Here is a 24,110-nt window from a genome sequence, read left to right on the forward strand (position 1 = left end):
CATGGTTTTCCTAATTATTAGTTGAATTGTTTGAAGTTAAATATAACTAGTAAGTATTAGTCAAAATGTGATTATTGGTGCGACTTTAACAAAGTATTGTATTCAGTGACAAATTGCAACTGGCAATGAACAAGTGAGAATATTCCAAAAGAATATTAACCAACCAAACGTGAATCTTTAATATTCAATCTTTTAAATTGTCATTGACTCATTGTAGTGGAAGATGCACTAGAGTCAGATTTTTCCATGTATACTTTCGGAAGCTATTTATTAGGATATTGACAAGAAAAAAAGAAAAAAAACTCAAAATCAAGAAACAATCACGATTTAGATAACTATAAATAAATTCTTTTATCTAAATATTTTTTTTTTGAATGTAAACAAGTTTTAGTTTTATTCTCATAGTTTTTAAAGATGTCGTAATTACTTATAATTTCTATTTTGAAGAACCAAAATCTTTTTTAAATAATGTTTTAATATACAAGTATATTATGAGTTTATATAACAAATGCAGAAGAAGCACTTAATGGGTCGACAGATTCAGATCATGATGACATCATGGACCGACCACTTGCCTCTGTAATTTTTTTCTTCACAACGAGAAAAAACTGTCAACTTCGGATTGCGTCACGTTTATGTATTTTTTTTTTCTTTTTCTTTTAACGTCTGCGTCGTGTTGGTGCCATAGTTGAATTATTATGTCCAAAGCACTAACAATCATGTTTCTTTCTAATATAGTGACCAGAGTTTTATTTTTCTCCCTCTAATAACCGGAATAAATCTCTGGGAACTCGGACTTAATATCCAATGCCTAGTGAAAAAGTAGAGATATTTTGTTATTTAAAACGTCTACATTGGTTAGAAATAAACCAATGCCTAGTGAAATATAGCAATTTTGTTATTTAAAACGTTTATATTGATTAAAAATAAACCACATTCATTTTCGTGTATGTAAAATTTGATATTTGATTTTAACCCACATTAACAAATCCTCTATCTATTTGAAAAGACCACTGGAGATCACTCTTGTTTTTTTTTTTTTTTTTTTTTTCGTTTTCTTGTATTTCAAGACATATAAATTATTTATAATGCCAGTTAACATGACGTCTGAAGTCATGTAGTGTAGAAGTAAGACCGAAGAAAAAAGATACGCCAATAGCTCTTCACAGTACCGAGAACCAGGATTTTGAAAATCGAAGTTCATATCTTACACTGTTGAGACTTAAGAAATTTAGATCTGAAAAATTTGCTCACAACTAGAGGAAAAAGGTTTTTAAAAGCAGAAAGAACCTTTTGTAGCTGTGAGACTTATATAATCAAACTAAATATACTTGCCCATGTTCGAGGGAATAAGAAAGCTTACCCCTTTGCTACGAAAACTCTGGACTCTGTTTTATTCCACTTTCTTAAAGATCTAAGGACAACAAGTTGCTCGGAAAAAAAAAAATCCACTCGAGTTCAGATGGGAGGAATATAATTGTTTTCCTCCACTTTCACGTGGTTTAATCTGAAGAAGACTCAACTTAGTCAACTGGTGATTTTACTCTTTTCGAAATTCATGCCTCAACTTCATCAGTTGTTTGAATCTGGGAGTTTTGACTTCGTCTCTGTAAGCAGGGTTACTCTGTCTCCTGTCTCAAGAATGGTGGCCTCCACAGATACTTTCACTTGATCCTCTGTTTCTTATTAGAAATCTTCGTTTGAAAAGTGTCCTTGACAAATATGCTTTTCACTGATACATGCAAATCCGATCTGTTGAATTTAAAAAGTGTCCTTGCCATTGCCAAATAGGTCTTTGGCTTGCGACTCCAGACACTTCCTTTCGTGTGATACTTCACTGTGATCTCTAAAATTTTCTAAGAAATATGTTCCTTCAGAAAGACATAAAAATTAATTAGAATCACCCTTGGCTAGCATCGTGATCCCAGTCTCACCCATTTACTTGCAAATGAGCTAACTACTTCTGAGAAGTAAATCGAGAAAAAATTTAGTAGTACCTGGGAATTTCTGGGAAAATGCCACAACCATAAAATGTCTCTCCCGGTTTGTCTTCAATGGGAGCATATACAATTGTACGTACAAATGCTTCTCAGACTTTTCCCTTTAACAAAACAACATCACGTCGTCACCATAATATCGAAGTTTATCTACTTTGTGTGTAAACTGGATATCACCAAAGCAAGAGAAAACCCTGTCTCCACAATGTTGATACTATCATCGCAGTCCACATGTACTGTAACAATAACGATTGAGAACTCAAGAATCAAGGGATCAAAAGTTAACGATCGTTGCTCGGAGTTCAAGCTTTCTTACGTATCAATGGATCGAAAGAGAGTTGAATTCAAAGACTTCGGTTTTAGAAAAGCTTTCTCTTTTTATTAAAAATCAAAACAACCACCGTTTACGATACATAGCTAAGAGCATTTATACTCTTCTAAATAATTAACCCTAGATGTCTAAGCTTGAACATCAAACAATGTTCAAACCGACTTAACCTTAAAAGCCAAACGAGAATAATAAAAAACCCAACAAGACAATAAATAAACATAAATATATGGAAAATAAGAAGATAGTAGATGGTGCTGCATCATTATGTTTCCTGGAATCCACAAAAAAAAAAAATGAGAAACCAAAAATCATAGCGAGAGTTACTGTATGGTTTTCTTTGTTATATCTTACTTGTGAGGTCTACTTTGGCTTTCTTCCACTATCTCAAGATCTTTACTTATTGTTTTCTCCCTGTAAGAAAGAGTTAGTCCTGTTTCAAGAATGGTGACTTGAACTCCAAAATCCACAGAAACTTCCACTTGATCCACTGTTTCCAAAAAGAAATCTTCGTTTGAAAAGTAACCTTGCCAAATGTGTTTTTCATGGTACATACGTATGTGATCTGTTGCTGGATTACGCGTCAATTCACGACTTTCAGTTTTAGTCTGAATTTTCACTTAGATTTTTGGAGAGTATTCAGACATCACATCGTTTTGTTGACTCACGTATGGTGCCCACAAGGTAAATCCGACCAGATCAGCAGGATTCAAAGTTTCAGGCACAATAAAAGAGATTGAATGCATCTCATTCTTGACGCTAACCCAGTTAGGAAGGCTTGATCCCGGGATAAAAATTTCCCCATTATCACCCACTGCCAAACCCTGTAACACAAAAGATCAATCTTATAATCATAACTAACGACACTTTCATAGTGACAATAACTATGAGTTAAAGAGTTAAAGGTTGCTCAATCATTTGATATTTAAAAACAAGAACCAATTTAGCATAAACTGAATCAATTCAATAGTTTAGGAAAATATAGAGAGATATATAATAAAACCTGCATGATTCTTTCTCTGTGAGTAGCTGATATGCGGTTGCACATTTCCATGTGGATGACACCAACTTTTTTTAGTTTATGTAGCCCCGGCGTCTCAACAAGGTTGAAACAGTTTGTGAGGTGCAACGATTGTAACACCGAGCATTCTGATAAGTCTTGAGTTCTTTCCAACATGGTACAGTTGCTCGCATGGAAAGATCTCAACTTTTTTGGTAAACTAAACATGGATTGAAGTTCTGAGCAACCATCCATTTTAAGAATCTGTAGACTTGAAAGACCCACAAAATCCATTTGCAAACTACGAAAGTTGTTGCCCTGTAGATCAAGCTCCTCGAGACAAGACAAACTCCCAAGATCATCATTGGAAAAAAAATCATCAGATAGATTGCAGAACCCTAAACGTAAAGTCTTCAGGCAGCTTGGACGGTTTAATAATGAGGGCGGAATAGATAGAGCCGCTTGAGGGCTTCCAACAGAATGTGTTTGGTCTCTGTCTTTCAGTAACTCCTTGCAGCCTTCAAGAGATATTACTTCTAGTTTCTTCAGGCGGGGGATTTGCGTTGTGGCGGTATGATCGGCTTTGAGAGTTTTCGAGGATTCCATTTGACCTAAATCATCATCCAATCTCTTAAGTTGCGAGCAGCCCGAGATAATGAGAATTTCCAGCGATTTCAACTTATCAAGGTCGCCAAGCTTGGTGCAGTCTTTTAGATTTAATAGTATCAGCTTACGATGATTCTCTATCGAATTATGAACCCGAACCAAACTTTTACAATTAACTAATAGCAACTTCTCAAGATTTGGGAGTAATGAAAACTCTGGAGTGTCTGTGAGCTGGAGAGAATGACTGAGGTCAAGGTATTTTAAGTCCTTAAGAGGCCGCTGTAAACAGAATAATCATAAAAGAAAAAAGAATAATCAAACCTCGACAGTGAAGAATACTTTTTCTAATTTCAAAGGAAGCTTAAAAAAAAGAAAATTGTTCTAATTGTTTCACCTGTTGATCAGCCCAAAGTCGTTTAAGGTTGCTGTACTGCATGTCCATGACAACTAAACTTCCCAAATGAAAATCTGTTGGGATGGAGTCTAGAGGAAATCCAAACCAGTAAAGCCATCGTACACGTCTTGGAAATTTTTCATAGCTTCCGTTGAGCTGTACATGACTGAGTTGTAGCAGTCTCAGCTTCTTTAAGTTTGAAAATGCTCAACCTCCAAGTTCTCAACGGGCGTACCTTCGGCCTTCAGGCTGAGTCCTTCAATTGCCTCAGTGCCCTAATATTGAACAAGCAAATTTTATTAAGGAATTAATGTTATACCAAGTCTCTTTTGTAACTTTTGGTTAACGCAGAGGGCTTTTGTTCCTTACATTATAGTTTTCCAATACATCAATAACATCGTCAGGATCCCATAATCTACTCCATCCTTCACAGTTATTCCGAGATGGTCCTCGCACAATTTGTCTTCCCATGTCTCGTAATAAGTCATGCATAATCAGCTTGTTGTCACTGACTGTGATGAGGCACCTTTCCTTTAGCACACTGAGTCCTATGGCAGGGTATAATTTGCATCCATCCAATATGCAGCTTACATAGTCTTCATCCATCCCGATGAAGAAGCAAGATATATCCAAGAATGTATCTTTTTGTACTGCGTCTAGCGCATCAAAGCTGACTTGAAGCTTTGCTTGAATATCAGCATCTGGGATTTGTTTCAACTGTTCCAATGTGCTTTCCCACTCCGAAAGGCTTCTCTTGTAGAGAAAAGCAGCCAAGACTTCCACAGCCAAGGGTAGTCCTCCACAGTATCTAACCAAATCTTTGGATAGCTCACCAAACCCTTCAGGAGGTTTCTCTGTTCTAAAGGCCAGCCAACTTACAAGACCAACAGATTCATCGTAGTTAAGTTCCTTCGGTGAATATATATTTGCAACATCCAGCTGCTCAAGCAAATGCTTGTTCCTGGTTGTAATGAGTATCCTGCTTCCTGGCCCAAAGCAGGTCAAGTCTATTGCGACAGAATTAAACTGCTTAATGTCTTCAACACCATCAATTACAACAAGTACTCTTTTATTGCGAAATCTAATTTTCACTTCGTGATCCATGTTCTTACACTCTGTGTCATACCTCTTGATGATATCCGAAAGAAGTTTTCGCTTAAGATGAACCTTACCATCTGGTGTCATGGAGTATTCTCCAAAGTTTTCTAAGAAACTTGTTCCTTCAAAACGATCTGAGAATTCATTATATGCAGCCTTGGCTAATGTTGTTTTACCAATCCCACCCATTCCGCAGATTCCAATAGTTTGGACACCAACCGAACCAAAGGACATTATCTCATTAATATGGTTTACACGTAGTCTGATACCAACAGCATATTCTGGTATATGCAAGTATGACCTAGACAGCAGTTTCCCGACACGGTTAATTATTTCTTCGATGAAGGTTGATTCATTCCTGAATAAAGCATATCATTAGTTGTTAAAAAAAAGAAGAGAAATAATCCAGCCAGTCTAATAAAACAGCAGAGAAGATAAACTGACCTGCTTTTATTCACGTGAAACCCCCGATATACACGCAACTGCTTCTAAAGCTTCCTTCCACTTTCGCACCTTGCTCTCTGGGTAACGGCTTTCATGTTTAAAAAAAGCTAGATCATATGATCCAAATTGATGGCGCACAACGGATGGTTCAATGTAGTAGAAAATTGGAAGTACTTTTTGTCCGGGTTTACTTTTGCAAAAGTTCATCGAGGCACCAAGAGGATGAAGCATACTTCTCCGATAAAATGACAAGGAGAATTTTGGAGTTTTCAATGGCATTAAACAGGGATCGGGAAATTTCTTCTCCACTTAGTATGTCCATATCGTCATTGAATATGTACGTTTCAGAACTTCTGAGACGAGCAACGAGATGGCTTAAAAATCCATACCGCACATCTGGTCCATGGAAACTTGCAAACACATCATAGGTCCATCGCTCGGTAATCTGTTTCATGGCTTCGTTCATACCTAAAAATAAAATTGGGATATTTTTATTTTTAAGTGTATTCATTACTAGAAGACATACTCTATCATCGGTGAATTAAATCTGAAACAGAGAGACAAAAGTTGACAAAGAGCAAGAGACATCGTTTGCCTACTTACTTGAAAAGCTCTTCGTATAGGCATATTAATATCTCCGGCTCTCCCTCTCCCGAGGGTTTTAGTGTCAGAAGAACTCGGCTAGAAAAATCTTACAATTGGAATCCGGGCTGATATCCGAAACTAGCAACAAGACGAATCGATTAAACAATAGAATATTCAGAATTTCAGATGAACGAGAACAATTGTAGCAGGAACATCTAATTCTAACACATATCTGGTCGTCTTTATCTTTGAACTCTTGGATAGGAAACGCGCATCTTGTTGTTGACTTGTTGTCTTCTTCAATTGACTTATTAATTCCCTTGTTGACAAGTAGTCTAAAGGGTCCAAAATAATTAGGAAATTACATCGTGGCTTCCGCATGGTTGGATATAGAATTCATTATTAACTCTGGTTAGGACTGATTGTGGTTTGAAGATGGTGGGTCTGATTGGTAACATAGTTAAAGCTGTATAGAAAAATTGTAAGCTGAAATTGTAAGCTTTTATAGAATAGTGCAAAGCTGTAAGAAATACTTGTACATAAAAGCTGTATAAAAAAACTGAGAGTAAAACTTTTAATAAAGTTTTTGGTAAAGTTTTTATGATTGGTAAAAATTCAAAGTTGTACAACTTGTAATACTTTGTTTGTGTTACCAATTATATGCATAAAGTTAATTTCATGTATAAAAAATAAAAAAAAATAGAAGCTCATTAAGGTTTAATTTTGTCAAACAAAACTTTTCCCATAAACGAATCGGTCACAATTAATTTCTACAACCATAGAAGAGGGGAACATAGGAGCGAAGATTAATTTAATATTTTAGTAGATAAATGTTGTATATTCCCAAATTTGCATTCAGGAGAAGAATGTATACGTTCGGATGGGACATACATGATACACGCCTTATCATACTACATATGAAAACACGAACATCAATTTAATATTATAATGTAATATCAAAAATTTTATTATATAAATCATTAATTAAAGAAAAATTACAATGATTAGTCAGAACAAAGACAATTATAATTCTTACAAGTAAGGAGATGTTTGTTCTTTCCTAAACAACGACGAAGACAATTAAAACAAAATTGTCTTGGAGTTTCGGTAGGGGGGATCCACCAGTATGAATCCGCTTCATTCTTAACCTCAGGTTCAATTTGAGGACCCTGACTCTTAGGTGAACAAAGACAGACCTTATTACTACAATTTTGGACAATTTGGTTCATTTTATAACAATGAACAGCACATCTATAACAAAACTGTCGTGGACTAATATAGTCTTCAGGTAACCTCAAATGTGTGTCGTATGAAGCCGCTTCATTCTTTACCTCAAATTCAGTTTGAGGACTCTCAACCAGATTGGAAGAAATAAATTTCTCTTTTTGAAGAATTAGAATTCTCCGTAATATTTGATACACCTATAAAAAAAACTGAATAGTGTACAGACAATATACTATTAGAATTGTATAAAATTATGTTTTACATATTTAACGTACGTAACCAAGAACAAACTTACAAGATGAAACAATGGTTAGAAAAATGAGAAATATCTTCATTTTCTCTTTAAATTACCGTGCTTTCAATATGCGTTTGCTACTAATTGTTTTGAGTTTTTTGTTGTGAAATTAAAATGATAGAATATCATATTTATATGGTTCTTTTTTAAGTTACATAAGAGTTACCGTTCTCATCAGCCTTTTGTTATAAGATTGAGGTTAGAAAACTCCACTATTAATTAAAAAGTCAATGTGAACGTATTATACAATAGTTAATGTTGGAAAATTTTGTTCACTATAGGACAATAAACACACATGCGTCACAAAACCGTTCACTTTAGTTTTATTCATGTAATCTTGCTGCAGATGTCATTCTCAAGATGTTGCTGCTAGCTGGAACCATATCTCAGCATCTAACTTCACTAAACTATATGCATATTATTTTCTCATAGTTTCACATTTAAGTTCATTGATACCGCCAAAATTATAATTTGCAATAGGCAATTATAGAGCGTTAATTTTAATGTAAAACGAAACTTTATTACAAGAGATAGACAGATGGCTTTTACAGTACGCATCTTTAGGTTAATAAGATAATAATTTTGTTTCCAAACTTAATGGTTGAAATACATCAATCTTTCTGTCCTCACAGATAAGGGTATACTGACAAAGTGGGAGCCATCCGTCCAAGTTATACTTCCGAAGTAGTAGATGGAATTGCTCTTGTGAGTTGTGGAGACTGTCACTTCAAAGCTTAGCTTCTTGACGAAGGAGTTGAAGAACAGTATGTTGGGCGTTACGGTGATCTCGACACCCAAAGGTGGTTTAACGATGACCGTATATTTGGAGTCGATGGGTCCAACGTTGGTGACGGTTCTAGTGACCGTTACATCTCCATCGAGGAAAGGGGTGGTTATTGACGGCAGATTAAGCTCGAGTATCGATGGCCTAGGACTAGGACAATGATACATACTACTTCTGTTTGCCATTTTTCCGATGGACGTCTCCTCGTACCCAGAAGCACATAGAAACCGCAGGTAGTCTTCTGCGGATGCATCGTAGACAAGACCGGGGTTAGCTGCTTTGGTCGGGTTCACCAATCCTCCTCCAAAGTCAAACGGATCGGCTAGTTTCCCAGACAATCCGTCAGCGAAGATCGGTTCTCCGTAAGGATCAGTTGTGGAAGCTTAATCAATTAAGGAAGGAGTCATTCATCTAAATATTTACATCTAAATATCTAACATAATGTATGTAATTAAGGATTCCTTTTATAACTACCTGTAGTGACGAGAGCGGAATGAATTGCTGCAGGAGACCAGTCACGATGAATGGCTCTGAGGAGCGCAACCACACCGGCGACCACAGGCGTGGACATTGACGTCCCGGACAGAGCAATGAATCCATTCTCGGCACCTGATTTAGATGGAGTGCTAGCAGCCAATATAGCCACACCGGGGCTGCTACATCAGGCTGCGAATATTACGCTGGTATGAGTTGATGAAATTATATAGAGAGAATTGGATATACATCAGGATTAAGTTTTTTTTTTTTTTTACCTTGAGAACGTATGGAGATACTGAATTGGGTCCTCTACTTGAGAACACAGCAACTTTAGTGGCTACAAGTGGACCAGTGAGTGTGATTGCAGAGCTTATCTTTATGGTAGGTGAGCTGTTATTAAAGAGAACAAAAAAAAATATAATAAACAATCGTGACTGCAAATTAGAAAGTATATTATAAACGTACTATATCAGGCCCGCGTATTAACTCCGTATATAAGAAAAAATCGAATTTTTTAAAATATTAATTTTCTTTCATTTGATTTTTTTTAAAAAAAAATTGGATATAGAGTTCACACACTCCATTATGCAATACTATTTTTTAATATATTATTAGATGATAATAAAATTAGATTTTAATTCTATTTACTCAATTTCACTGAGTAACATTTATAATTTTCATATCAAAAAAATGTGTATTGTATCAAATTTAGACCCTACTTAATATTTTTTAAAAACTAAAAATGAATAAAACATAATTCTCAAAAAAAACTGAAAATTAATTTTATCTCATTTTTTAAAAAAGTATCAATATCTTAAATATATTTGTTTCATATTTTGTAATCTCATAAGTAATAGTTTTACAACTTGTCCAACATTATCATAAATTAATCAAAAATTCAAAGACGTTATCATGAGAAAATTATTTTATTTTATGTAAAGGTGAGTATCTACAATTTTTTTTCTTTTAAGATTAATAATTGACAGTATAATTTATTTAATTATTGTATTATAGAAAGTAATTGCATAATTTTCTTAATTCATTTTCTTCAAGAATTATTAATTTAAAATTAGAATTAGTATTATTTTTTATATACAAACTTATAAATGTCTTACTTATGTTAATCCCTTTTATGTATAAATTTAGTTTTATTATATGATTAGTTACAGTAAATAATAATTGCAATTAAATTGCAAATATTTTCCTTATTAATTGCACATATTTTCCTATTGAAATTTGTAATTTAATATATAACTTTCCTATTAGAATTAGTGATATAATAGATTATTTTTGGTTTTATATACTTTCAAAAAAAATTGTAATCCTTTTATTTTTAAATTTTCTTATAATTATTAAATAAATTTTATTTTCACATATGTCAAAATATTATCGATATAATTGACACATGTCGCTATCATATAAATTACTAACTTTGAAAACTAAGGTTTATATAATAAGATCCTGGTGGAACTTATCTAATTCATCATGGTGGCTCCTTGTTCATAGTCTATATTGACTATTATGGGGGAAACCGACGACTTCCACACTATCATCTCTTGTGGAGGCAATGATTACAGCCTTCAGTCCGAATCTGCTAATGTTTTCTAAATAATTATAATCAACTTCTTTACTTTCCGTCAAGAAAACTAACGCCACTTTTCCTTTTGCCGCACTTGTGATCTTGTAGAGGCTATCTATACGTAAATAAGATCGGCTTGGATTTCCAATCCCTTGTATGGGTCTCGTGCCTACAAAGTAATACATTATATTAGGTCTCATGCAAGTGTATTTGTTAAAAAGGAGATGATAGTTAATTATATTACCAGTATAGTAACATTATTCCCTAAATGGAGCGGTATAGGAAACCACCGGTCCAGCGAGGTTGCAGCCACTGTGATTACCCATGGCGCAATGTTATCTAATGTGTAAGCTGTGGGGCCGTCATTTCCGCTTGCACATAGCACTGGGATACCCTTTGACATTGCGTGGAAGGCTCCAAATATGATCTCATTATCGTTGGTTGTTTCCGGGAGTACAGGGATGGACCTGGCTAATGATAGAGACATCACGTCCACCCCATCCTATATGGCATCGTCCATGGCTTTAAGAATGTCCATAGCGGCGCATCCCCCATAGCCGACTCTTTTCCAAGAGACTTTGTAAACGGCAATGCGGGCACTAGGCGCCCCACCTCTTGCCGTCCCCACTCCGAAAACTGTGTTGCTCACATTCGGGACGAAGGCACCTCCCGCTATGGAGGCAACGTGAGTCCCGTGCGCATAGCTATCCCTTGCAGACATGAACTCTTTCTGCTCGATGTAGTCAGATGTTATACCTTCTGTTTTGTTCTTCTGGATGTGACTCTGCATGTAGTAACGGGCTCCGATTAGTTTCTTGTTGCAGTGTTTTTCGGATTCAAATCCTTCACCGTCAACGCACTTTCCTTTCCAACGTGCGGGGATCGGTCCTAACCCTCTGTCGTTGAACAACTCTGATTCGGGCCACACACCTGCGGACACATTTGCAAATATTAATCATTATCTGAAACTATTATACATATATACTTGAAGCTATATAATATCAAAAGAAGATATAATTTTCACCTGAGTTAAAGATGAAAGCATGAAGACATTGGTTGCTACAAGGCTGGTCTGTAGGACTCTGGAAAAGAGGTTGACACGTAGAAACCGTAACGGATATCGAGTGACGTGGCTGTGCTTTTAGAGACTCTTTGATTAGAGAACAAGTTATTATCATATCTATTAAGAAGATTTGGACTTATCCTTTAATAGGAAAGTAGGTCATAGGAGGTATCCTATATATTGTATTATTGGACAAACATGTTGTTTGGCCGATCAAAAAGAATTTTAGAGAACTAAGCGAATAAGCTTTTACGGTTCTTAGGGATTTTGGTTAGATTAAGAATTGGTCAGTGACAAGTCGTGTTGACTGTGTGTAAATCTGATTAAACATATATTGTAAGATTGTTTAAGTGATTCTTAATAAGAAAAGAAGTTCTTTTCAACATTGGCTGCATCTTCGTTTTTACATAAAAAGGGGATAATGAATTTTAGAGAACTAAGCGAATAAACTTTTAGGGTTCTTAGAGATTTTGGTTAGATTAAGAATCGGTCAGTGACAAGTCGTGTTGACTGTGTGTAAATCTGATTAAACATATCTTGTAAGATTGTTTAAGTGATTCTTAATAAGAATAGAAGTTCTTTTCAATATTTGCTGCATCTTCGTTTTTACAAAAGACGCCTATGATGACATCCTCACCCATTTTTGCATCACGGAGAAGCTCTTTTGGATTGCTTTCGTAAAGCCCCAAGTAGTCGAAGGTTCTTGTTGTTTGCATCTGGTAGTAATGATTCGGCGTCACTTGAACTACGTCAGGATGCTCTGCATATACAAAATTTTGAAGACAAAAACTGTCAACTACGTTCTTACAATAGAATTTGTTTTGTAAATTCTTTTACTGTTTTATATAGAGACCTGAAAGTTTTCTCGCTTGCCAATCAGTCATATGGGCAGCAAATCCTGAGAAGCCATGTCGATAACTGTATATCATGGATTCCCTTGCGTCTTTTTCGCTGTAACAGTAGTATAACCACAAAACGGTCGAGTTACTTTATGTATCGTACTTAATTATATATCCAACAACATTTAATTTCTTGTGTCTAAAGATTTGGGGTTTGTGGTACCTTCCAAACAATGATGCTAACATGCCGATATGTGAAGCAGTAACGAGATCCGGATGACTGTGCTCTACTGCTCCGAGGTAGACTATGTAAACCTATACATGTAATACATGTTAGTCATTCCGTCGCCCAATCTTTTTGCCCTTATTGTGAAATTAAGAAATAACGTAACTAACTGTGTCATATATTACCTTAGTCTGATCTTCATAGGCTCCTCCTACCACAGCACTAACCACCACGACACTGATCAGTGAGAAAACCCACCATGGGACTTGCGAGATCATGTTTAGCTTCAAGTAAAAAACCACGTATTAATAATAAGAAAACCGATTGAACAGCCAAGGAGACAATAGAGAAAGAAAAAAAGTTCAAAAAATTAATTCCATACGACGTAACAGCCGAGAAATAATTCATTCATAGTTTTTTAAGACTTCGAATTGTGTAATGAAAATTTTGTTTTCTTTAGAAACAGCGTGTTTTGCAACAATAAAAAACCATTACCTTGGAAATCGTCACTGCAAGCTCTCTTGTAAATCTCTCTGCAATAACAACAAGAGAATATGTGTCACTTTTTTATTTGAGAAAAACTATAAATAAAAAATTGGTAAGAAACATAAATTGTAATTCATATAGTTGGAAAATTAAGTATGAGTTACCTTAGACTCGAGTAGAAAGTTGTGGTTTGCGACAGATGGAAGAGCAACTATATATATAGGGAGATTGGGGGCAGTAGTAACTTTGAATATAACAATGCACGTATTGAATAATAAGAAAACGATATTTTTTTCTTTTGGTTTTCCTTTGAAAATTGCATAAATAAGAATTCTTTCTATTAATAAATACTCCAATCATGACTGGAAGAGTGGAAAGAGCCTAGGTTGTGTAGTGTTTGATTTATGTAGTAAATTTTAGATGTTATGAAAAGTCAACACGCAAAAAAAAAAACTTTGCTCGTTAAATTTACTAGTACTTGGCAAAACAAATCAAAAAACTTTGCTCGTTACGAATAATGCAGCTTTTCTCACGATTTGTTTTCAAATCTATGCTAATCCAATCCTCTTCAAAATGTATTGCCAAACTGACACGATCCAAGTGTATTTAGCTTCTTTTTTCTTATTTTTTTTTGTCATTAGCCTTGAATGGATATATACATATAGATATTACACCCATTTTTTTTTTTTGGACAAATAGATATTACACCCATTAAAAAGAAAACTTACAAGGATAGACTAAATTATAATTAAAAATAATCAATTTAAGATGTGAACACTCATATATAGTCTTAAGAGATACTATTATCATAAAAAACCCTTTTGAGGTTATTAGAAACAACAACAAAAAAACCATAATCCTAGGAGCAGTGATATATGTGTTCTCTAAAATGGGAAAGCAAGCATTATTATTCTTTGTTAACTAGCTACTATCGTAGATAGCTATATATATCCAGTGGTTGGCACGTTAAGAAAAAAACAATCAATATATATTTTCAAAGCGTCGAGACAAAACTGAACTTTAAGTCTACAAAAAAAGCCTCACACTCTGCTCTGCTACTAGGTATTATTGACGCTGCTAATGCAACTGCAAAAAAGAGAACTTAACTCTGAAAAAAAAAAATATGTATATATATATATGTAAAATAAATTTATGCCATGAATTCTCTAACTACCATCGATCTGTTACAAGAGTTCCTCTTTTGAATGCTGATATCAGCATATTTAATTGTATCCAACGTTATTTTAGGGTGTTGATGATAACCACAGGTAAATTTAAAATAAATCTTGATTTGTATTTCTTGTCTTAATGTCTCTTTCGAGAAACCTAGCTTGAAGTTGCACCATCATTACACATCTATCGTTTGAGGTCTTACGTATATAATGTATTTGTTGTCTTAATGTCTCTTTCGAGAAACTCCACTTGAAGTTGCACCATCATTACACATCTATCGTTTGAGGTCTTACGTATATAATATTAAATGCATAGAATAGGAAAGTGAAAGGTTCGGAGATATATAGGATGGAAGATGATGACTTCTTTAGTGTAAAATGAGAAACGGGAAAAGAGAAAGGTTAAAATGATCATTTGTCCATATATCTTATAGACCATGACCATCTCCAACGGGGTGTTTAAGAGAGTGTTCCATGTATGAAGTGTCCAAAAAAAATTTCAATAATAATGAAAAAAACTATGGAACCGGGTTTAATTTTAGAGTTTTTGGATCTCCTCAAGTGACCATACGTGTCAATTTGTTGTTGGTTGGATAAGTGTATGACACAAAAAAAAAAGAGCTTCGCTCCTAATTTATCTCTCTTGTTTCATCGTCTCATTTGACCAAAAAAAAAAAAAAAAAAAGTTTCATCGTCTCTCTCATCGCATCACGGCCATTGGACGAGATTTTTTCAATCCGAAGCAAACGGAGGAGACATCCACATGTTTCTTTCATTGATCTCTTTCTCATGGTACTGTGATCTAGAGATCATGCTACAACTTCTTCTTTATTTGAGGCTATTGAAATTATTATGTTATGTGATTTTAGAAAAATTGGGTTCTTTGTTGATGTCATTGACTATATCGGAATTCGATTTCAGAGTACGTCTTCTCTCTATCGCTCACTTTACTGATACTGCTTCACGGATTCTCATAGTACTGAAATTGCTACTCTTTGTTGTATTGCATATTGAAGTTTGTTTCCATTTGGTTATTTTTTTTATATGTTTGTATATTGAAGCTGTTCAGGTGATTACCGATGCCTAATGTTTTGAATAGGCCTGCTTAGTCGGTTAATATTATTTTGTTGTTTCAGTCGAAAGGCTGTGTTGATGTATGAAATCGACAATATAAATAATACGAATCTTAATGGGAATAAATCGAAACTGGTCTTTTTATTTACGTAGAATTAAAGTGAGGGTTTACAGAAAATGACAATCAAAGTGTTAAGCGCAGTTAATACGAAAATAATTGCTCTTTTCTCTCTGTTTGCCCAAAAAGTGAATTGTCTTCTCTGACAATGACCTATAGTATTTATAGTAGGTCATTGACCTAGGGTTTCTTCTGGCTCTTCCGCAAATTACGGTTTTGCCCATGCGACCAGATGGGCCAAATCTATGACTTCAGGACCTAAAATCTGGTGGATTTTCTAATTGGGCTTTACCAAATGTTGGGAGCAGAGCCCATATCCAACAGGCTGGATTGTGAAAACGGGGAGCTTTACTCACTCATATCCATTTTGCTGGAGATCAGACATCCCATTCATATGTAGAGCAGTTTCGAGTTGGTATGCTTCATGTTTCATATGAGCTTGAGTTAGGTCTTACTAGTTGGATCATCTATTGCTAGTATAGTGAAGCATTTTGTCTCTTTAGGCCTTGTCTTGAAGATGTGTGTGTGTCAAGTTGTGTGATAACAACTGATAGAAATGTTTTGTGACACGGATTTGAAATTGCAAGAGACTGCAAATTATCAGCTGAAGTTGCAAGGGACTACAAATGTTGCCTTGTGTGTTAAGCATTCTCACTTTTATGTTTACACAAGTTTTTAAAAATTTGAATTTTTAGATCCTCCTATTTTATGAGTTTATTGTATACAGTTTATAAACTTAACCGATATAGAGGCTTTATATTTATGAAAGCTAGCTAACTAATGTATATTGATATAACAAAATAATATAGTATAGTTTTTCCGTAAATCAAAAAGAAAATAAACTACTATTTCAAGAAATCGTTAATTTACGTACTATATATGTCTCCTGGATACAAAAAGTAAACAAAAAGAAAAAAAGAGATAGACCCGTGGAAAAATAAAAATATTGGTATGAAATGTTTCAAAATAGATATGAGAATATTGGTATATATGAAGAGATATGAAAACACGAACATCAATTTAATATTTTTGTAAATAAATGTTGTATATTCCCAAATTTTCATTCAGGAGAAGCATGTATACGTTCGGATGGACATACATGATGTGATCCACGCCTGATCATACTAAAATATATATGAAAACACGAACATCAATTTAATACTATAATGTAATATCAAAAAACTTATTATTAAAGAAGGGTTAGTCAGAACAAAGACAATAATAATTCTTACAAGTAAGGAGATTTTTGTTCTTTCTTAAACAACGACGAAGACAATTATCGAAAGGTCTTCCAAGAACGAATCAACGGTCAAAAGATGAAACAACGTTGATAGAGGGTTCATGGCCGTGATTCTCGCCGGCACGAGAGGAGCTACTCAAAGTAGTGCATTGGCCAATACAAGGGTGATTATGGTTTTATAATTGGGTGAGGCTTGATCTAGAACACAAACTAAAGGCTTTGGATCTTCCTTGGGGCGAGCTAAATTTTCTTGGTAGAATAGGATCCAAGCCTTAGAAGTGATGGCAATAGGGTGGTAGTTGAAACAGACCTAGATTTGAAGAAGGTAATGACAACCGGTATATACCATTGTAGCGATTCAATCCGGGAGTGATGTTCCATCCACAACCTAAGCGAGGCTGGGAGAACACATTTGCAGGCCTTCATAGAGTTGTTGGAGGTTGACAGAAGGTTGGGTTTGGTTGAAAGGCAGATCAAGGATCATCAGGGTTTTGGTCTAAAAGAATTGGCCAGAGTTGAGTTTGGCGACAGTGTTCTAAAAAGATAGCCACAAGACCATTGCAACGAGTTTGATTTCCTTCCCGTGTGATGTCTTCGGTCACGTAAGTCAGAAGAAACAAACATTGAGATGGACTGAAATTAATGAATGGTCCAGCTATGTTCCCTTACCTGATCGATGGAACAGTGAGAAATCCTCCGCATTTCTTTTTGGGAAATCCGATGAAGTTGAGCCATAGCCCGTTTGTCTCTACCTCCCAATTTTTCTTTTTTTTTTTTTTTTTTTTTTTTAATTATTGGCAACAAATAAACTTTAATAAATTATGTAAAGTAAATTTCAATTTACGATTGTTTTTTTTTACTTCCTTTATCATATGTTTTGGAAAACGAATTTGGTTTACAAAGAAAAAATGATATTAACTTGATTCTATTGTTTAGATCATATCGTTGCCATATTGATTGATTTTTATTATTAATAGATCAATACAAATGATGCTTTCTACGTGTTAGTCTATTGAGACGGATATGACCATTATGACTGAGCGATCTGTTGTTCATCAATCATCAGTCATCAGCTCATGTCTTTTTATTTTCTTCTTCACGTGCCAAGTGGCAAGTTATATAAGTAAGCTCTTAAATCTCGTTTTATTTTGAGAAAACTTGAGAAGAAGCAAAGTGCAAAATGCATGTCATAAAATGCTGACTTTTTTTGCGTTTAGAAATGATTAAGGCTCGGTTGACAAAATAAAATAAAATGATCAAGGCTCAATCGAGCGGAACACAGGTACAGAGAGGACAATCAAGTTTGGGTAAGCCATGTTGGGAACATTACTTTTCAAATTGTCTCGGAAAAAAAAAATATATATATATATATATATTCAAATACTATTTTAAAGTTAATGTCTTTTTTTACGTAACATCATCATCATAAATGTATAATTTGCTTCCGAGTGCAAATAATGGAATATTTTAAATCTTATTAACACTTCCAGTTATATAACCAAAAAAATGTAACTCTCACGAATTGTTTTAATTTCTGAAATCTGAAATTTTGAGATCTCTCATATGATCCTCTAGTGGCTTTGCATCTCCAATGATGTTGAATTGATCATATCTTGATACTGGAGTTCAGATCTAAAGATGAAAATCATGTTTAAACTCAATGCGTTAAACACGACGTTGAGAATGACTACAACACTTTCTTACCAAAAAAAAAATATACTATTTGATTTAAAAACTCAATTTGTCCTCGTTCGATCAAAGTAATTTTGTAAGAGGAAGATATTGGTTTATGATTTAGAAAGAATTTTAATGACTTTAAAAGTTAGGTAAAATATGTTGTTATTCAATCAAGACTTTTAAAAACTCTTTAAAAATTTGGTGTTATTGGTTGTGGATTTGTAAAAAAATATCTAAAATCTTGATAAATCTAGTGTTATTGGATTAAGAGTTTTATAAAGTCATTAAAAGTTTTATGTTATTCAAGTAAAACAAAAAAATCTTGCATTGTTAATGAATTCAAATTTTATGTTATTGGTTTAGAATTTTATATCATTTCTTTCATAACAAAAGTCATGAAAACTCTTTCATCAAATAGAAAGATTTTACAAGATTAGAAAAAACAAATCATCAAGATTCTAACAATCAGCAAGAACATAAAGTCATTAAAATTCTTTCTAAATCATAAACCAATACCTCCCCCTAAAGAATAATGTCACAAAAAAAAAGTTTTCTAAAAGAGCAAATCAATATAGTAGTTAGTAAATAGTAATGCAATTTTAATCAAACTGATCATTTAGTTAATATTTAAATTTTATTAAGTTTAGTTGATAACAGACGACGGTAAAATGTATATCTGAACATAACCCGAACGAAACATACAAATCTATCATTTTTTTTTTGTCAAACACAAATCTTTCATTAGACATATCTTTTTGAAACAAATCAAAAACTATTATTTTAAAATTAATATTAACGTATGGAGTGTATAAACATAATCATTTGAATTTTGGTCTTATAAAGGGGGAAACATGTAAATACGCTAAATTAACCTAAAACAACTAATGTTATATACTTATATTCTCTATATAATAAAACGAAAGTACATAACATTTTTTTGTAAACTATATAATTTTTATAAGTTGATTACAAAATAGGTTATAAATTAAATATAAGTTGATTACAAAAAAAAAGGTTATAGATTAATTGGTCAATCCGTGATCTATATGAATACACGCAAGAATATCATAAAAAAAAATCTCTTAAAGAGAATATTCCAATGATTTATATAATTAAAAAAATAAAATCTTTAGTATTTCATGTATTGTTACAAAATATATACTGTTAGACCTAAAAAGAACAAAAATTTTGGCAATTAATTACACTTAATCGTTATTTCTCAGATCTTAATATGCAGTTAAAAATAAAATATTATCTAAGCATGGGTCATATTAAAACCCTTTCACCAAACATGTTCAAAAATTAAAATAAAAACAAACAACAAACATAACCATTTCTCATATATAAAATTACAAAATTAACAATATAAAACGTACAAAATAAGTATTTTTTTAAGTTATCATATTTAGCATATGATTTTATTACATAATATTTTATCCAAAAAAACTTTTAAAAACAATTATATAATTAGATTTTATTCTAAAATTATAATATAAATAAAAGAAATTTGAAAGCACCGGTCCAAATCTAGTTAATCTAAATATTTTGCTAATTAACTCAGTGGATAATCAATTTATATATTTACCTCGAATACCATATCATATTATCATTATCCGCTACATTTTTTATTTATTATCATTTGTAGCCTAAGAAAAAGTTATTTAAATAAAAAGGCACTCTCTCTCTACCGATTTCTTCCAATCCAAAATAAGATTTCTCAATTTCGGGTATTTCTTGTATCTTCCCCTTATATTAAAATATATCAGCACAAACAAAGGTTTCAGTCTTGTTTTGTTTTTGCCTTCCCCCCTCCTCCTCTTGCTTCTTCTTCTTCATCACTTGATTTTTTTTTTTTTTTTTTTTTATACATAACGACTTGAAGAATACCTCCTCAGATTTTTTTTGTAGATTTTTGTTATCCATTAATGGAAGATAATCAGCAGCGAAGCAGATTCAGAAAAATTTGTGTCTTTTGCGGAAGCCACTCTGGTCACAGAGAAGTTTTCAGTGATGCTGCTATCGAACTCGGCAATGAACTCGTTTGCTCTCTCTCTCTCTCTCTCTCTCTTCTTCTTCTGCTTTTGATTGCGTATCGTTTGGTTTTTTGATTAAAAAAGTATGGAACTTTTCTTAAAAATCAATACTTTTTTTTTATTTTACTTGGTTTTTGAATGTCAAAATACGAACTTTTTAGTTTACTTGTTCATTCAGATGACTTTTACACAATGGGTTTGGTTGATTTTATCTGTGCTTGCGTCTATTGTTAGCTCTTGTGAGTATTGGGCTGTTTATCCTTGTTTGTTGACTCTTGTTGTCATTTGAAAAGTTGCGACATTTCCTTGAGTTTTTGGAAATGGGTCTTCTTCCTCTGTTTTCTGATTGTGTTTGTCTTCGTTTGTGTGATTGGATTTTGGAATTGTTGGAACTTGTAGGTGAAGAGGAAGATAGACTTGGTTTATGGTGGAGGGAGTGTTGGCTTGATGGGTTTGATTTCCAGGAGAGTCTATGAAGGTGGTTTCCATGTACTCGGGTTAGTTTTAAGATTAGGCTTAACAACTCTTTCAATCTCCTTCATTTCCAAACTTCTCTGATGGGATTCTGATTGGATTCTCTTGTGATTGCAGAATCATTCCCAAAGCTTTGATGCCTATTGAGGTATGTATCTTATCCCCCTAGGAAGTAGCAAAATTGGCTGGAGTTTTGAAGTTTTATCTAATGATGAATCATGTATACATGTGTTTGGAACTTATTCATTTGTTGGCACTACTACTAGCTCTTGGTTCTTGTCTGCGTTCATATGATTTAAGATCAGGAGAGACACAATGTTGTTGATTTTTGTTTCTAGTTAAATATGAGGATTGTGAGACCTTTTTCACCCCAATCTCATGACTTGGATTTCATTAGATATCTGGTGAGACTGTGGGAGATGTAAGAGTTGTTGCAGACATGCACGAGCGAAAGGCTGCAATGGCACAAGAAGCTGAGGCCTTCATTGCACTCCCTGGTGAGAAAATGTCTTTACTACTTAATTCTAGCAAGTTCTAAACTGAAAGTTTTGGTCTTGATAATCACGGGTTATTATTGTTACAGGAGGTTACGGAACAATGGAGGAGTTGCTGGAGATGATAACATGGTCACAACTTGGTATCCATAAGAAGACGGTATTTTAACATGTCCTTTACTTGGTCGTCAAAGCAGTAGGCTACTAATACCTCTGCTGATTCGTTTGAAATTGTTTCTGCAGGTTGGTCTATTGAATGTTGATGGATACTATAACAATTTGCTTGCTTTATTTGACACTGGTGTCGAAGAAGGTTTTATCAAGCCAGGTGCACGTAATATTGTGGTTTCTGCTCCAACAGCCAAAGAGCTTATGGAGAAGATGGAGGTACATTAACTTGGCCTTCCCTTTCTCTTCTTGTTATGAGGTTCTGTTTCCACTTTTATCTTATAGAGAAGAAATTAATGGTTATCTCATAGTGAACACAATCTCCTTGATGCTAGACATTTTTGGTATTATTGTGTAAAACATAGTCTTGCAGAGTCCACCAATATTGTTTCTGAAAATATTCATATTCTTGTCAGGAATATACTCCTTCGCACAAGCATGTTGCATCGCACGAAAGCTGGAAAGCCGAAGAACAAGAAAACAAGCAGCAATAAAAGCACTATTATTGTTAGCACTATGCTACTTTCATTTCAAGTTTAGTCTCTAATTTATTTGCAGAATCCACAATGTGTATAAGAAAAACTCAAATCTTGTTGCAATATGAAACAGCACATTGGGTCCCCAATATGAAAATGTTGCTGATTATGTTAGTTTAAGTTTGGTATTTTGGGTAAAGAACCAAAAAAAAAAACATTTTGGTTGTTATGTTAAAATATTTTTGGTTACCCCCAAAGAAAGAAAGGCGGAATCTTTTTGATTGTGGGTGATGCAGAAAAGTCCCACAAGTGTCGTGTCATAGTGAATGTCCATTAAGATAGGAGTGTGGTCCCTTTAGGTTTGTTTCATTCGATGGCTTCAATAGAAAAGCACAAAATGTGAATGATGTGTGCAACCAAGTTGGACATGGATAGGTTTCTTCTTTTTTGCCAAGTGCCTTTTGTGGTGGGGATTGATTGGATATATCTTCCTCTTATTTATTTATTTTGTTGCGTCAGTTCTCTCTCTCTCCCTTTATTTCTACGTTGGATCATCTTGATTAGGTCATTGACTAGTTTAAAGGTGTTGATGATGACCTTCATGGTAATAAAAGATGATTTTTGAACGTGTTTTTTTATTATGGTGATCTGAGGTTTTTTTAGTGTTTTTTTACAATAGATTCGGTCAAAGTTTGATTTATTCTTTACCACTATTTAAATAGCTAATGAGTACAACGAAATCCGCAAAGAAGATATCACTTCTACCACCAATTTGCAATATTAAACGGCTGTTTATCTCAAAAAATTATTTCTCAAAAATTTGTATATATATATATATATATTGCATAGTATTTGACTTTTCTCTAAATATGGGTTTATAGCCTATCAAATATTTCTTTACATATATAGTTTGTAGTTGTCTTCACATAAAGCTATGTGTAGTCCAACCTCAATTAAATTTATGTTTGGATCTCGCACTGTCGCACACATGGGTTCGAAGGTCTACTTCTAATTTCGTTGCATCTTCTGTGTTTTGCTAAAATGATTTAAATACTACTCCCCTATTCTAATCTTTTACACATTTAAAAAAAACAATGATTACTGAATTTAAATATATATATTTTTTTTACTAAAGAGATATTATTTAATTTTAAACCAATAGCAATTCAAGATTTTAAATATTTTCAATGATTACTTCTTAAAGTTTACAAAACATTAATCTTTGTGAGACAAAAAAATACCCCAAAACATCAATTTTTGTGGGACAGAGGAAATACTAGTTATGAATATCTTGAAACTTGAGCGTTTACGAGTCACACTTGGGTTTAAGGGGACCAAGAAAAGCTGAATTGGGGTGTGGGGATTGGGACCCTTGAAGGACAAAGGAAAAAAAAGAAGATATTTAAAAACAAAGGAGATGGTAAAATACTAAGATAGTAAATTGTGAATGTGTCACTTCATTGTCAAAACATACTTGTCTCCCTCAGTTTTGATGCATGTCCTGATTTGGTACCAATATAGGTTAAGCCCCAACCTAATTGTAGTTGATGTTTGTATCTCTCTTGCATTATGTATCTCACTTTCTTCCCATCTTTTCCCCTACAATTTGGTTAACCGGTCTTTTTCACTTCCTGTACCAACAACCGACTTGCACATCCCATATCTTTGAGTTTTTTTTTTTTTTTTCTCAAGATATTATTTACTATTATGTACAAGAGAAGGACTATGGAAGAAACTAAAAAAACTAATCAAAAAAATT

The 24,110-nt window shown here is 33.8% G+C and overlaps 2 protein-coding genes and 1 pseudogene across 4 annotated transcripts; 1 reads left to right on the forward strand and 2 right to left on the reverse strand.

The window, feature by feature from the left end:
• Positions 1 to 2,354: 2,354 nt before the first annotated feature.
• Positions 2,355 to 6,807, reverse strand: LOC104705463 (TMV resistance protein N). Its single transcript, XM_087462046.1, is given in 9 exon segments — positions 2,355 to 2,599; positions 2,680 to 3,149; positions 3,329 to 4,210; positions 4,326 to 4,534; positions 4,537 to 4,600; positions 4,695 to 5,784; positions 5,875 to 6,066; positions 6,068 to 6,335; positions 6,471 to 6,807. Coding segments are annotated over 8 exon segments (3,276 nt in total). The 5' UTR covers positions 6,334 to 6,335; positions 6,471 to 6,807; the 3' UTR covers positions 2,355 to 2,496.
• A 1,662-nt stretch (positions 6,808 to 8,469) lies between these two features.
• On the reverse strand, positions 8,470 to 13,220 carry LOC104709098 (subtilisin-like protease SBT3.11; annotated as a pseudogene). Its single transcript, XR_015563995.1, has 9 exons — positions 13,125 to 13,220; positions 12,937 to 13,028; positions 12,728 to 12,825; positions 12,488 to 12,634; positions 11,056 to 11,750; positions 10,697 to 10,980; positions 9,508 to 9,625; positions 9,230 to 9,421; positions 8,470 to 9,137 (listed from the first exon to the last, which is right to left on the reverse strand). The product of XR_015563995.1 is annotated as a subtilisin-like protease SBT3.11 (transcript).
• Positions 13,221 to 20,343: 7,123 nt separating this feature from the next.
• LOC104705464 (cytokinin riboside 5'-monophosphate phosphoribohydrolase LOG8) lies at positions 20,344 to 22,500 on the forward strand. 2 transcript variants are annotated; one of them, XM_010421477.3, is made up of 8 exons: positions 20,344 to 20,433; positions 20,602 to 20,745; positions 21,139 to 21,236; positions 21,331 to 21,361; positions 21,611 to 21,710; positions 21,797 to 21,867; positions 21,951 to 22,094; positions 22,292 to 22,500. In XM_010421477.3, exons 2-8 carry the CDS (start codon positions 20,632 to 20,634, stop codon positions 22,367 to 22,369), a joined length of 636 nt encoding a protein of 211 aa, XP_010419779.1. In that variant the 5' UTR covers positions 20,344 to 20,433; positions 20,602 to 20,631; the 3' UTR covers positions 22,370 to 22,500. The 2 variants fall into 2 exon arrangements, with proteins under 2 accessions (XP_010419779.1, XP_087318175.1); XM_087462049.1 differs by having other exon boundaries at positions 20,406 to 20,483.
• The last annotated feature ends 1,610 nt before the right edge of the window (positions 22,501 to 24,110 follow it).

This window comes from Camelina sativa, chromosome 8 (genome assembly GCF_030686135.1).
Source record: "Camelina sativa cultivar CO46 ecotype springtype chromosome 8, ASM3068613v1".
Taxonomy (NCBI): Eukaryota; Viridiplantae; Streptophyta; class Magnoliopsida; order Brassicales; family Brassicaceae; genus Camelina; species Camelina sativa.